The 15,356-nt window shown below is 38.6% G+C and overlaps 1 protein-coding gene across 10 annotated transcripts in view; it reads left to right on the plus strand.

Annotated features, from left to right (window-relative positions):
• Positions 1 to 15,356, plus strand: part of FRY (FRY microtubule binding protein) — a 477,475-nt gene that overhangs the window by 343,817 nt on the left and 118,302 nt on the right. For all 10 annotated transcript variants that reach the window (XM_017538031.2, XM_017538028.2, XM_037741802.1 and 7 more), the window contains 8 exons: positions 1,865 to 2,047; positions 4,040 to 4,126; positions 6,643 to 6,902; positions 7,327 to 7,516; positions 8,163 to 8,287; positions 12,403 to 12,460; positions 13,971 to 14,062; positions 14,346 to 14,518. In XM_017538031.2, coding sequence (XP_017393520.1) covers positions 1,865 to 2,047; positions 4,040 to 4,126; positions 6,643 to 6,902; positions 7,327 to 7,516; positions 8,163 to 8,287; positions 12,403 to 12,460; positions 13,971 to 14,062; positions 14,346 to 14,518 — 1,168 coding nt within the window. The remainder of the gene's footprint in view (positions 1 to 1,864; positions 2,048 to 4,039; positions 4,127 to 6,642; positions 6,903 to 7,326; positions 7,517 to 8,162; positions 8,288 to 12,402; positions 12,461 to 13,970; positions 14,063 to 14,345; positions 14,519 to 15,356) is intronic.

Genomic DNA, 15,356 nt, shown 5'->3' on the forward strand with positions numbered 1-15,356 from the left:
TATGGATGTGGTTGTAGTTATGGATGTGGATGTAGATGTACATGTGGATGTGATAAGGATGTGGGTATAGATAAGGATGTGGATATGAGTATGGATGTGGATGTAGGTGTGGGTGTGGATGTAGATATGGATATGGATGTGGATAAACATGTTGATGTGATATGGATGTGGATAGGGATTGGATGTAGATATGGATGTTGATGTGAATGTGGATGTAGGTGTGGGTATGGATGTAGATGTGGATATGCATGTACATGTACATGTGGATGTGATATGGATGTGGAGAGGGATGTGGATGTAGATAAGGATGTGGATATAGATGTGGATGTGGATAGTGATGTGGATGTAGATAAGGAAAAGATGTGGCTGTGGATATGGATGTGGATGTAGGTGTGGGTGTGAATGTAGATAGGATGTGGTTGTAGATATGGATGTGGATATGAATGTACATGTGGATGTGATATGGATGTGGGATGTAATATGGATGTGGGATGTGATGTGGTTGTAGGTGTGGGTGTGGATGTAGATAGGGATGCGGATATGGATGTACATGTGGATGTGATATGGATATGGATAGGGTTGTAGATGTGGATGTGGATATGGATGTAGATGTAGGTGTGGATGTAGATATGGATGTGGTTGTACATGTGGATGTGATATGGATGTGGATAGGGTTGTGAATGTGGATATGGATGTAGATGTAGGTGTGGATGTAGATGTGGATGTGATGTGGATGTGGATAGGGTTGTGGATGTGGATGTGGATATGGATATGGATATAGATGTAGGTGTGGGTGTGGATGTAGATGTGGATGTGGATGTAAATGTTGATGTGATACGGATGTGGATAGGGTTGTGGATGTAGATGTGGATATGGTTGTAGAGGTAGGTATATAAAAGTCAGGTGACTCCCAGTTGGTTTTGGCCAGCATCATATGGGTTGCTTTGTTCAATATCCACAGAGAAGACAGTGCAGTCTTGTGGTTTCTGTACCCTTCATGTCTCCTGCCTAAATGTTTAACTTAATGATAACATCTTGCAGAGTACATTGAGGAGGAGTGTTGTCAGAGGAGAGCCAGGCAGTGGGAACTTGGCATTGGCAGTGAGCAGATGGAGAAAGGGGTCTGGCTGGAGAAGAGTATAACTGAGAGTCTAAGGACTGTGGAGGCTCAGGGAAGTATAGTAGCATCTGGGGAACAGCTGGGATCCCTGACAGGTTAACCCCAGAGATGACATTCAGCTCCTTCCACCTTCCCTGTGTTCTAGACGTGCCAGTACATGATAGGTAGAAAACCAAGGATTATATATGCTTATAAGAGGAAAACAAAAATGAAGGTGGAAACCTCCGTGTTGACTGGCTTGCTTTTACTTTAGATTCACTTGGTTGGGGATTGGGAACTTTCAGAATCCATCACAGACCTGTGCAAAAACTAGATTAGACTCTAACATGCAAGTAAGTAAGCCAGGATGGATAGAAAGTAAATGTTTGAAAATTTGATTTAATAGTATCCAAAAGTCTATGGAGAATTTAAATAACAACTTTGGCCACTTTGATTGTATATACAGTGTGATACCAAGCGGTGTCGATGAAAGGAGTTTTGTTTTTAGCCTTTGAAGAGTTATTTGCCATCAAAAGTAACAGATGCTTGATAGTATTCCATAGCAACAATTGATCTGAAAGACAGAAGGGGATCTAGGATAGTTCATGAATAATAATAAATTCATAGACATGTTTGATTATAAACCATTGTCATTTATTTTAATATTTATAGAATCGAATGTGCAGAAGATACACAAAACATGAGTGTATTCTTCTTCCATTGTTATTTTGCTGAATACAGAATGTTGTTCTTATTGCATCACAGCTCATTGCAAATGGCTCCAGTCACAGAATTCAGTCGGAACGCGGTCCCCACTGCAGTGTACTCCACGCTGTAGAAGGTTTTGCTCTAGTTTTACTCTGCAGTTTCCAGGTGGCCACTCGCAAACTGTCCGTTTTAATACTCAAGGAAATTCGAGCGCTATTTGTTGCCTTGGGACAGCCTGAGGTATGGATTACTCTTCTGAATTTTTCCATTTCTTACTTTAAACTGTTCTGAAATTTATATTAAAAACTACAAATGATGCATTACTATTTCATGTACTTTTATGTTACATGTGGTATCACATTTTTCATTCATTGTTAGGTTTTAAACTATTATAATAGCATTCTTGGTCTACTAGATTTAAGTCATATTTTCTGAAAGCAATAGAAAAGACCAATCCCAGTTCTCCAGAGACATTACTTTGCTAAGAAGTGAAGAATTTTAAGATTAATTTAGGTTATGGATTATTTCCCTCATAGTGTTCGCACACATCTAATTAAAAAGATATTATTACTTTATATTAGAGAATAAACCTCAAAAAATAACATCTCATTTAAAATGATAAAGTTACCAAAGAGTCTGGCAAATTGAAAGATATTTAATATTAATAATGGTAGAAAATGACATCACAAGAAACATGTCCTCTTGAAATGGGAGAAGGAAGCCAATTATTGATCACTGCCTGCTGACACCCCATATTTGGCCAAATGCTGTACACCTTGGTCAGAGAAAACGTTTATTGCTATCTTGCAAGCTAGTGTGGATAGCCAAACCAAAGGCACAATTTGATGAAAGAAGGACCAGCTTTTCATGTTATATACTTCTTTAGAAAATTACCACTTTCCATTTTCTTCTTTTAAAAATAACTAATTTGGTTTTATAATATTTGACATAGTCACTGTCTTTATAAAATATTTTCAACTTCATCACAGTCTTTCCTGTTCACATTTCTTTGGATAGCTTTCTGATATATTTCAAGGCCACATCTCTGGCACCTGGTAAATGAATCTCTAAGACATGCTATATTTTAGCAAACCTTCATCAAGTTTGTAATCATGAAAGTAATGATAATAATAATTACCATGTATGTGTCAGGCACTGTGCTCAGTACTTTATACACAGTATCTCATTTAACCCTCAAATAACCTAAGGATTGGTTTGTTTATTATCCCATTGTACAGACACTGAGACTGAGGTTTAGAGAGGTTAAATGCCCTCCCTACAATCAACAGCTAGAATGTGACAGAGCCAGAATTCAACAACAGATACATACACATGCCTCTAATGCCCTACTTCTTAAGTGCTAATCAACTACACTGTGTCAAGGGTGTTCCTCATATGTCACTTTCTTTAACCAGCCATAATGTTTTTGTCATTCACACATGAATGTAGAGATTCCAAGTCTTTTCTGTAAGGCTTTTGAGTAAATAATTTTATATTTACAAATTTCTCCATAATAAAGGATGGTGAATGAATATATAATATTTAAATGAATATTCATTTATGTATTCATTACATATATTATGTTCATAATATATAAATGAATGGATGAATTAATTTATATATTTATGATATATAAATGAATGAATGCATTCATTTATGTATTACTCATGTAGAATTTTCACTAAGATACTCTCTCGTGCCCTTTCCAATTTGCATCTTATATCACATAGCTATATATTATGTAGATACTACAAAGAGTGTGTGGTCGGTCTAGTTTCTTTGAGACTAAAATTCAATCACAGTAAACAATTGGCCACTTATTTTAACAGACAAATGACTTAAACTAAGGAGCATTTTAGTTAGTGGTCTGACAAAGCATGTTCTTGCAGGGTTTCTGCTTCTTGAAATTAACAACATGAACACTGTAGTGAATTGTGTATGATACTGGTAGATCATACATGTACATGTATGAGTCTGAAATTCAGGTATATGTCTTTTCAGTACGATGTGAAATTGGAGCTCTAATTATCTTCCACTAAAACTTGGAAGACGAACCTCAGAACTACAGGAGTTTTACTCACTGCCTTCCACCATCTAGACACTCACTCTTCTGTGTGAAAATCCTTATCGCTATCTCACAAGCTATTCTGCTTCATGTATCAGACAAAGTCAGTGGGGTGGGTGAGGAGGATTCATTTTCCCATGGAGAGTAATCACCTCCCCTTTGTACAGGATGACGACAGGCCGATGATTGATGTCATGGATCAGCTAAGTTCTTCCATTCTAGAAAGTTTCATTCATGTAGCAGTTTCGGATTCAGTAAGTACACATTTGATTCCAACTAATGGTTCTTAAAAGCTCTGGACCTATCTAAAATAGAAAGTCAATGAAAAATCATGTGGAATAATTTGGGTGTTTATGTCACATTAATAAACTGACCCAAAAGTACTTATGAAGATAAGACTAGTTTTTCAAATGTTAGCTTAAGAGACATTCAGATAAATTTCACACAAAATCTGAGGCTTAGGAATATAGATAATATTTTAAAACTACAGCTTTAAGAGGAATTGCTTAGGATTCTTAAGGAAAATTAATTTGCCTTATTTATTGTACTTATCACTTAATATTATACTTAACACTTAGTATTATACTTAATATGTAACTTCTGTTTTTGTGGTACTTTGTAGTTCTCATGGTGCCTTCGCATTTATTATTTTATTTGATTCTCATAGTTACTGAAACTCAAAAATGTTAAGGGGTAAGTCCACAGTCGCACAGAAGGAGAGTTCTAGAGATCAAGGTCAAGTCTGGGCTCTAGAACTCTCCTTCCCAGGTTTGAACTCTGAACCTAGGAGAGCTTTATCTGCTACACAAATACATTCTTCCTTTTTAAAAACACCTCTGCAAATTTTAATTTACTGAACAAGTGTAGAAGGGAAATTTAAACTGATTTTGGTTATCTGACTTTTAAAAAAGGAAAGTATAATAACAGGACCTGGATTAATTTGGGCTAAATAGCTGAAGGGAGGCCGGCAGATCTCAGATTCCTTGCAGAATCCACGTTACTGATGTTGCTGACGCCTGATGCGCAGATATTTGTCAGATAATTATAAATGTATACAAAACCTGAAGACATTGGGAGCTTTTTGTGGCCTTTTCTAACTTGATTGAACACAGATTCCTGTTTATAGTAGCCCTGTTCTTGCTTATGGTCATAATAATATTGTTAAAGCTATAAGTCAAGTACTGCAGACCTTAACAATAGTAGTGAAATAGTCCTACTTCTTTTAGAATTTCAAATTGTTTTGACATGGAATGGAATATTCAGCCTTGTTTTATGTATATATCCTACTTGCCTACAGATAACACTTTATATTTTGTTCATGTGCTTCTGTTCTGTGTTTACCAACATCAGAATCTTAGCTGGGTAACTAGCTCAATAATACTGCACTTAGGAAGATGTACAGAAATGGGGAGAGAGCAGTGGGAGAAGCAGTGCCTGCTTTGTGCCCGGTGTTTTTACAGCTGTTATCTCATGTAATACACTGAAAGATTAGGTGAGATCAGGATTATAATTCCCAGGTCATAAATTCAATAAACAGAGACTCAGGGATGTTCAGTACCTGTCCCAGGTCACAGGCTTTGGCCAGAGCTTGTGTTGCCATCTTATCCCTCAGGCTCTGCAACTCCAGCTCTGCTCCTTACAGACTGTTGACCATTGAGGCCACTGTTATAATACTCTTACCCAGGGGAACTCATAAACAACAGACAAAATGGATCATTTTACATGTCTAACAAACATAAAGCCATGTCCTTTCTAGGCACAACAGCTAGATTATTTGAAAATTAATGACCCCTAAACTTTGGTATCTAGATTTAAAAGAGAATGAAATGGAATATAAGAACTTATTAATGTAGATATTTATCTTAAAAGAGATTTTGCTTGCTATCATAGGGCAAGAATGTACAAGTATCTTGGCCAGGTGTGGTGGTTCACACATAATCCTAGCACTTTGGGAGGCCAAAGTGGGCAGATCATGTGAGGTCAGGAGTTCAAGACCAGCCTAGCCAACATGGTGAAACCCTGTTTCTTTCTAAATAATAATACAAAAATTAGCCAGGCATTGTGGTTATATGCCTGTAGTCCCAGCTACTGGGGAGGCTGAGGCATGAGAATCACTTGAACCTGGAGGCAGAGGTTGCAGTGAGCCAGGATTACCCCACTGCACTCCAGTCTGTGTAACAGAGCAAGACTCTGTCTCAATAAGTGAATAAATATATAAGAATATGTAGGTATCTTATCTCAAAAACTGTCAGTAGAATGCCCTTCATAAAAGGGATTATGCTTAGCCATCTCTCTAAATCAAAGGGAAGATATTTCAGTGTAAGGAAAGATAGAGAAGATCATAGCTTCAAAAATGTACTAATTACAATGATAAAAACACATTTGTGAGTCTCAGAGATGAATAACTTCTCAGAATTTTTAAATGGTGAATCCATGGTTCAGTTTAAATTTACTGTCATATATTCATCCAACAAGTAATTCGTGAACAGCTTCTGTGTACTGATGCATAGCTCTGTGACAGTAAACCTGTCAGAATATGACTCATGTTCTTAAATTTTGTACTTATGCTGCTTATCATCTAGCATAGGAAGACTGATGACCACATGCCACAGTCATGTGTGGTAGGTGCAGGATTGGTATTTCAGATTTACAGCCAGCCCAGTGCACTCAGGAAAAGCACTGTGCAAGAAGGAGTATTCAGGCTGAGCCCTGTTGAGGATGGATAACTTCAGTTCCATTTTAACTCACAACCTATGTCTTACACCTATAGGCAACATTACCACTGACCCACAATGTGGATCTGCAGTGGTTGGTGGAATGGAACGCAGTCCTGGTCAATAGCCATTACGATGTGAAGAGCCCTTCCCATGTCTGGATATTCGCACAGTCTGTCAAAGACCCCTGGGTGCTCTGCCTCTTCAGCTTCCTCCGGCAGGAGAACTTGCCCAAGCACTGCCCCACAGCCCTCAGCTATGCCTGGCCTTATGCCTTCACTCGGCTCCAGTCGGTGATGCCTCTGGTGGACCCAAAGTAAGGGAGCCTTGTGTTTTCCTCTTTTTTGTTTTTCCATTTGCCCTCTTACAGTTTCATTTTGTACAAGAGATTGGGATGTTATCATCCCAATTTCTGAACTTCCAACTTGTGAATTCTTAACATTAAGTAAAAACATTTAAAAATTTTTGTCTAAAGCTAGTGGGTTTTTTGCCTTAATAATCAATATGATTGTCTAATCAATAATCAGTATGATTTTCTAATCATAATTTCAGACTTTTAATGGTAAAAGATACTTTCAAGTTCTTTGTTCGACTTCTCATCAAATGCAGATACTCTGTATAACATCCTTAATCAACAGTTGTTCAACTCTATTTGAGTACTTCCTATGATCTTTATTTAATAAGTGATATTTAAAATCCAGAACTTAGCTTCACTCTTGTTTTTGACTCCATATTTCTAGTAGCCCAATTAATGCCAAGAAAACCAGCACTGCCGGCAGCGGAGACAACTATGTTACTTTGTGGAGAAATTACCTAATTCTTTGTTTTGGAGTTGCAAAACCCAGTATTATGAGCCCAGGACACTTGAGAGCCTCCACTCCAGAAATAATGGCGACCACACCTGATGGTACAGTGAGCTACGATAACAAGGTGACATGACATGCTTCAGAAGAATTATTCTGTAAGGTTTTTTTTTAGCTTGTTTGTCTAGAGTTCACAGTGCAAATTGCACTGTGCCTGCCATCTGGAGTATTATGGGATCAGATTTTCATCCTACACATTTCTAAATTCCATTGAGTGTTTATATGAATAATTTATTACTCCTCTCTGACAAGTAGGGAACCAAAGATAAAGAAAAGTTGAGAAACTTGCTTAAGACTATAGAATGAATTGTGCTTATTTGTGCCCTGAGGTTTGGTTTGTGTCCTACAACATCACATTTGCCTTACTCTTCACCGAGTATTCACCTTCAAATCATGCCTTGATTAAATAAATTATCTTATTAATGACAGCTTTGTAGGTTTAAATGGTTTTAAAAAGAAGACCATTATAAAAAAAAAATTTCTTTAGGATTTGTGTTGCAGGTGACAATTGCATTCATTTTGCTATATTAAATTTGTGTGTGTGTGTGTGTGTGTGTGTGTGTGTGTGTGTGTGTGTGTGTTTCCTGAAATGATGGCAGTGCCTTGGGATGTGGTTCAGTACTTTGAAACTGTTATAATGGAATCATCCTTTGATTAAATGAACCATCAGTTACCATGTTACCTCTTTTTCACTTTTATTCAACTTGTTTCAGGCCATAGGCACCCCATCGGTGGGAGTTCTGTTAAAGCAGTTGGTGCCTTTGATGAGACTAGAGAGCATTGAGATCACAGAGTCCTTAGTTTTAGGATTTGGAAGAACAAATTCCCTTGTTTTCAGGTACAGTAGTCTTAATGAGTTGTTCTAAATTCATACATGCTTCTGCTATCGTAGTTCCTTTATTAACTCAAATTTGAGTCTGCATGTTGGGGTGTGCCTGGAGAGTTTATAGGCTGTGTGTGGCTCCCACTACATTGTCTTGGTTGATGTGCATGTAACAAGCATTCCTTGCAACTGCCTCACCTGTCACTTTCAATCATTGCAACTTTGATTTTACCTCTCAGATTTTATTTTACTGGCAAGCTTTGTTTTAGACAACTATAAATACAGGTAGTTCAGTAGCAAACTCAGTTAGCCAGACTGTTCAGAGACTATCACGTCAAAATAATAATAGTCTGCTCATCAGCCATTTACCCAACAGACTCTCAAACGTTAAGCATTGAATGCCCCTTCCAGTGTGTTTAGTTGCATTCGTTGTTGGTTGATGTTTCTTTCTTTTCTTTTCTTTCTTTTCTTTCTCTCTCTTCTTTCTTCTTCTTTCTTCTTCTTTCTTCTTCTTTCTTCTTCCTTCTTCTTCCTTCTTCTTCCTTCTTCCTTCTCCTTCCTTCTCCTTCCTTCTCCTTCCTTCTCCTTCCTTCTCCTTCCTTCTCCTTCCTTCTCCTTCCTTCTCCTTCTTCTTCTTTCTTCTTCTCCTTCTTCTTCTTCTTCTTCTTCTTCTTCTTCTTCTTCTCCTTCTTCTTCTTCTTCTTCTTTCTTCTTCTTTCTTCTTCTTCTTTTTCTTTCTTCTTCTTTCTTCTTCTTCCTTCTTCTTCTTCTTCTTTCTTCTTCTTCTTCTTTCTTCTTTTCGGCAGAGTCTTGCTCTGTCGCCCAGGCTAGAGTGCAGTGGTGCGATCTTGGCTCACTGCAACCTCTGCCTCCCAGGTTCAAGCAATTCTCCTGTCTTAGCCTCCCAAGTAGGGGGGACTGCAGGCCTGTGCCACCACGTCTGGCTAATGTTCACATTTTTAGTAGAGACGGGGTTTCACCATGTTGGCCAGGCTGTTCTCGAACTTCTGACCTCAAGTGATCTGCCCACCTCGCCCTCCCAAAGTGCTAGGATTACAGGCATGAGCCAGTGTGCCCAGACTGGTTGATCTTTCTGTAGGGCACTTTCTTCGCCTTAATATAACCATATGGCTGCTTTCTGGATTCCTTACTTATTCACATTTGCAATGAAATAATCATTCCATCTGAAGCACTGTCAAAGCCTTTGAAAGAGACATTGTAAAATTTTAGTTTGGGTTGCCTCTGATGACTTCAGCTAGGCAACAAAAGCCTGTAAGGACAAAAACAGTCTCAAACAAAATTTCCCATGTAGAGAGAAATGAGAAACTTCCAAGCATCTGTGAGAAACTATACTTGAAAAATAGAGATTAATAAGATATTTTAGAGGCTACTGAAAAAGATCTAAGTTATTCATGTTTAAAGTCAGATTTTATTCTTTTTTTCTCTCTCTCTTTGAGATGGAGTCTTGCTCTGTCACCAGGTTGGAGTACAGTGGTGCAGTCTGGGCTCATTGCAACCTCTGCCCCCGAAGTTCAAGTGATTCTCCTGCCTCAGCCTGCCAAATAGCTGGGACTACAGGTGTGCGCCACAATGCCCAGTGAATTTTTGTATTTTTAGTAGAGATGGGATTTCACCTAGTCGGCCACAATGGTCTCGATCTCTTGACCTTATGATCCACCCGACTTGGCCTCCCAAAGTGCTGGGATTACAGGCCTAAGCCACTGCGCCCATCCCAGATTTTGTTCTTAAAAGAAGTAATTGTGGGTTCTGACTATATGGGTGCCAGTTAACCAGAGATTTACCAGTTATTGGTTAATTAGTTAAGACAAAATATCACATAGAAATACAAGGAGGCCGGTCACGGTGGCTCACTTCCATAATCCCAGCACTTTGGGAGGCCAAGGTGGGTGGATCACGAGGTCAAGAGATCGAGACCATCCTGGTCAACATGGTGAAACCCCGTCTCTACTAAAAATACAAAAGTTAGCTGGGCATGGTGGCATGCGCCTGTAGTCCCAGCTACTTGGGAGGCAGAGGCAGGAGAATTGCTTGAACCCAGGAGGTGGAGGTTGCGGTGAGCCGAGATCGCACCATTGCACTCCAGCCTGGGTAACAAGAGCGAAACTCTGTCTCAGAAAGAAAAAAAAAGAAATACAAGGAGATGGCCAGGTGCATTGGCTCACACCTATAATCCCAGCACTTTGGGAGGCAGAGGCTGGCAGATCACGAGATCAGGAGTTTGCAACCAGCCTGGGCAGCATGGTGAAACCCCATCTTTACTAAAAATACAAAAATTAGCCAGGCGTGGTGGTGCGCACCTATAGTCCCAGCTACTCGGGAGGCTGAAGAAAGAGAATCGCTTGAACCCCGGAGGCAGACATTACAGTGAGCCAAGATGGTGTCACTACACTCCAGCCTGGGTGACAGTGTGAGATTCTGTCTCAAATAAATAAACAGAAAAGCAAAAGAAATACAAGAAGATAACAGTAACAATCCCTGGATTTACCTAACATTCTTTCCCAAAGAATCTTAAGATTGTTTGATGTATATTGACCTGTAAATATTCCTAGAGGCAGGTAGGATTATGCAACCAACTAGCTTCATGAGTCTGGAAAACTTAATGTCTCTGAGCCTCAGTTTTCTCAGCTATAAAATTGGCATAATAAATGAAAATCAAGAAGTTTAAATAATTTTTAAAATGTTAGTATAATTATAGAATCCATCTCATACATTTGTTGAGAAAACATATTAAATGCAAATATTTACATAATAAATATTTGTTGAATGATAGCTGTTAAGTGAAGGAAACTATTGATGTTATTCCCATATCTTTAATGAAGAAATTCTAATATCTGCATTGGAAAAATCAGGAATAGAACCCATGCTTTCTGTCTCCCAGTGCAGAACATAGAGTTTACCTTCCTGTCTTTGGATTAAGCACAAAATATCCTACCAGAAAGTACAAGGTTTTCAAGCTTGGGCATACTATAGACAAAATGCCTACATACTAGTCTGACAACAGGCAAAATCTTATCTTTTTCTGTGTTTTGACCTAGCAATTCAGAAGTTACTTCTTGAAGAAGAGAACTAATTAGATTAGAAAGTATAAAGTTGAGAACTGGAGATAATCAGGACAAAGATATATATTAATGTGATCAAGACATATTTTTACTACATAAAAGACAAGGTTTTGATGAGAACCTCACAATTTTAGTACTTGCCATACGGAATTTTTTATTTATTATATAGTGTAAACAAAGGAATTTAGGCCGGGCACAGTAGCTCACACCTGTAATCCCAACCCTTTGGGAGGCTGAGGCGGGCGGATCACGAGGTCAGAAAATGGAGACCAGCCTGGCCAGCATGGTGAAACCCCATCTCTTACTAAAAATACAAAAAATTAGCCTGGCATGGTGACAGGTGCCTGAAATCCCAGCTACTTGGGAGGCTGAGGCGGGAGAATTGCTTCAATCTGGGAAGTGGAGATTGCAGTGAGCTGAGACTGCACTACTGCAATCCAGCCTGGGCGACAGAGCAAGACTCCATCTCAAAAATAAATAAATAAATAAATAAATTTTTTTAAAAAGGAATTTAGCTCTGAAACCCAAAAAGGCTTTGTTTTTAAAGTCAACTACAAGTCAGCCTCCTGAGCTGTGCAGTGCCATGGTAATTGCACCCGTCTCTTTTCCTCTAATTAGACTGAAAATTTCTTGTGTGCTGGGGCTCAGTTTTATTTATCTTCAGCTCCAAAGCTTGTAGTAAAGTATTTGAATTTAGTAAACACTTGGAAAATGTTGTTTGTTTAATTGTTCACATAGGGTATTTTTGTTTGTTTGTTTTTTGTTTTTTGTTTTTGCCATAGAGATCTCCAGAACATTAAATCAAAATCAAGTCAACAAATAGATATTGAGCCAAAATTATATGCAATTTTGTAAGACCAGTAATACAAAGTATAGGCCAATATCTGTTTCTAGTTTACCATGATTGGGAAATGGAGAGGTCAGGGAGATTGCGATGTTAGAAGCAAAGTGCAAAAAGCAAGTGATTTGGGATGTAATTGATATGCAATATTTAGTGACAAGTTTGGTGTCAAAACAATGAATTTCAAATGTGACCTTTTTTCTCCATAGAGAATTGGTAGAAGAACTTCATCCATTAATGAAAGAAGCTCTGGAAAGAAGACCAGAGGTAAGATTTTGAATTTAAATAATGAAAGCTTGATTTATTTGGCCAATCATCTGAATTTAAATCAAACCTGTTGGTTTCCCCTAAAAAAAAACAAGCACCCAGCAAGCTTTTAACAATGAATCTTAATATTTTAACATTTTTTGTTTGTATTATTTTTCAGGTTTCATTAAGCATTTAGTATAATGTAGTCCATAGATTTTACATCCTAAATATATAAATGCAAAACAACTTAAAATCGTCATAGATGTCAAATGATTACATTCTTTTGCATGAGGTTTGTGATTGAATTTTGTTTTTTTGTGTGTTTGCTTGTTTTTTTTACAAGGAGTTGGATGGCCAAGAATGTAATTTGTCTTATTTGGCATATGAGGCATTTTCCCCAGCATCCCCTTCCCTGAAGGGAATTCTGAAAAGGATGAACTTATAATGTACCAGGATAAAAATAATAATAAGGCTAGAAAAGAAAGCTTCCCATGTAGTAGCAATGATACAAGAAATAGCAGAAATTAGGTTAGGTGCAGCAGCTCATGCCTGTAATCCAGCACTTTGGGAAGCCAAGGTGGAAGGATTACTTGAGGCTAAGAGTCTGAGACCAGGCTTGGCACATAGCAAGACTTATGTCCACAAAAAATTTTTTTAAAACTAGCCACATATGGTAGTGCATGCCTGTAGTCCCAGATACTCAAGGAGCTGAAGCAGAAGGATCCTTGAGCCTGGGAGTTTGAGGTTATAGCAAGCTGAGCTCACACCACTGCACTCCAGCCTGGGTGACATGGTGAGACCCTGTTTCAAAAATAAATTAGTAAATAAAATGCAAAAATAACAAATTCAGCAGTGTGAATAAGAACAAACAGTGTTACTTCCATTACCAGAATCGGGATTATTTCATGTCCCCTGCGTCTTTCGCTGGTTTCAGATGCTTCTGCCTTTCAGCAGACACTGGGAGCATCTGGGAAATGAGGCTTGTTGGTTCTCAAAATTTCCACCTAATATTTACTGACTCACTTAGGGTGTGTTTCTCTTACAGCCTATAGATAGCAGGCATTTCCTCTGAGGGTTAGGAAGAAAGAAGAATATATGCTGACTTCTCTGCTTAGAAAATTGAAAATGACTAGATTATGTCTTTCGTTAATACCATTTTCTTTATTTCTTTATTTTTGAGACAGAGTCTCGCTCTGTGGCCCAGGCTGGAGTACAGTGGCACAATCTCGACTCACTGCAACCTCTGCCTCCAGGGTTCATGCAGTTCTCCTGCTTCAGTCTCCTGAGTAGCTGGGACTACAGTTGCATGCCACCATGCCCAGCTAATTTTTTGTATTTTTAGTAGAGATGGGGTTTTACCGTGTTAGCCAGGATGATCTCAGTCTCCTCACCTTGTGATCCTCCTGCCTGGGCCTCCCAAAGTGCTGGGATTACAGGCATGAGCCACTGCGCCCAAATACCATTTGCTAAAGCAAAGTTAATATTATTTTGCCTGTGTCTGTAAGTAGTACTACCTCTTTCTACACAGAACAAGAAACGCCGAGAACGGCGAGACTTGTTAAGGCTACAGCTACTTCGAATTTTCGAACTTCTGGCTGATGCTGCTGTAATAAGTGACAGGTAGGGTCAGAATTCTGTCGAGTTGCTTTCTTCTCACCAAACTGGTCTTCTTGTCTTTCTGTCTCTCTCATTTCTTCTTTTCTTTGTTTTTGAATATAATACCCTTAACTTAGAAAAATCCAAAAAGCTCGCCTTTTCTTTTTTCGTGTTTTCTTTACACTGTGTGTTGGTTAGGAACAACTTTAGTGTGTGAGTTGTAACAGTGAATCTTAGTTTTCATGAAGCCTGTATTACTTGGACATAAAGACTGATCATCTAAAAGTTTAATTTTCCTTTATTCCAGCACAAATGGAGCCTTAGAGCGGGATACTTTAGCCCTGGGAGCTTTGTTCTTAGAATATGTGGACTTGACCCGCATGCTTCTAGAAGCTGAAAATGACAAAGAAGTTGAAATTCTTAAAGATATCCGGGCACATTTTAGTGCAATGGTCGCCAACTTGATTCAGTGTGTTCCAGGTACAGTGATCCATTACAAGCAATTGCCATTCATGCTTGGAAGCCTCTTTGTGTTCTTTATTACCTTGTTTTCCTCTTTAATCCTGCTGGCCTTTAAGCAGGATTAGAATGGGATCCTTTATTTATTTTGAGATACTTGGACATATGCATGAGAACAGATTGTCATTACTCAGCACAGAGTTGGAAAAGGAATGATAAGTATTAAATTTGGCTTTGTGTATGTCATTTCTATTCTTTGTTTTGGTTTTTATCTGAAAATGAACTGATGTGATTTCCATAGGAAGGAAGTAATTCAGAGAGAACATTCACGGAGCCTTTATTTTTTTTTTCACATTGTCTCTGTGAAAGACAATGTGAAATGTCGCAATTTTTTTCACACAATCTCTGAACAGGTACTTTCAGCAATACTTCTCTCTGATTCTACCCTACCAACACATTAAATGTAATTCTATAAGGCTTAACATATTTGCATTTGATTAAGTATTATATTATGGAGAAAATTACCTTTCACAGGGCAAATGGGTATGAAACATTTTCATTCTAATAAAACTTAGAGGCAGGGTGCGGTGGCTCATGCCTATATTCCCAGCACTTTGGGAGGCTGAGGCAAGGGGATAATAAGGTCAGGAGTTCGAGACCATCCTGGCCAACATGGTGAAACCCATTCTCTACTGAAAATACAAAAATTAGCAGGGCCTGGTGGCGGGCACCTGTAATCCCAGCTACTGGCAAGGCTGAGACAGGAGAGTCATTTGAACCCAGGAGGTGGAGGTTGCAGTGAGCCAAGATCACATCATTGCACTCCAGCCTGGGTGACAGGGCGCAACTCCATATTAAA

This window comes from Cebus imitator, unplaced genomic scaffold, assembly GCF_001604975.1.
Source record: "Cebus imitator isolate Cc_AM_T3 unplaced genomic scaffold, Cebus_imitator-1.0 Scaffold108, whole genome shotgun sequence".
In the NCBI taxonomy this organism is placed as follows: domain Eukaryota; kingdom Metazoa; phylum Chordata; class Mammalia; order Primates; family Cebidae; genus Cebus; species Cebus imitator.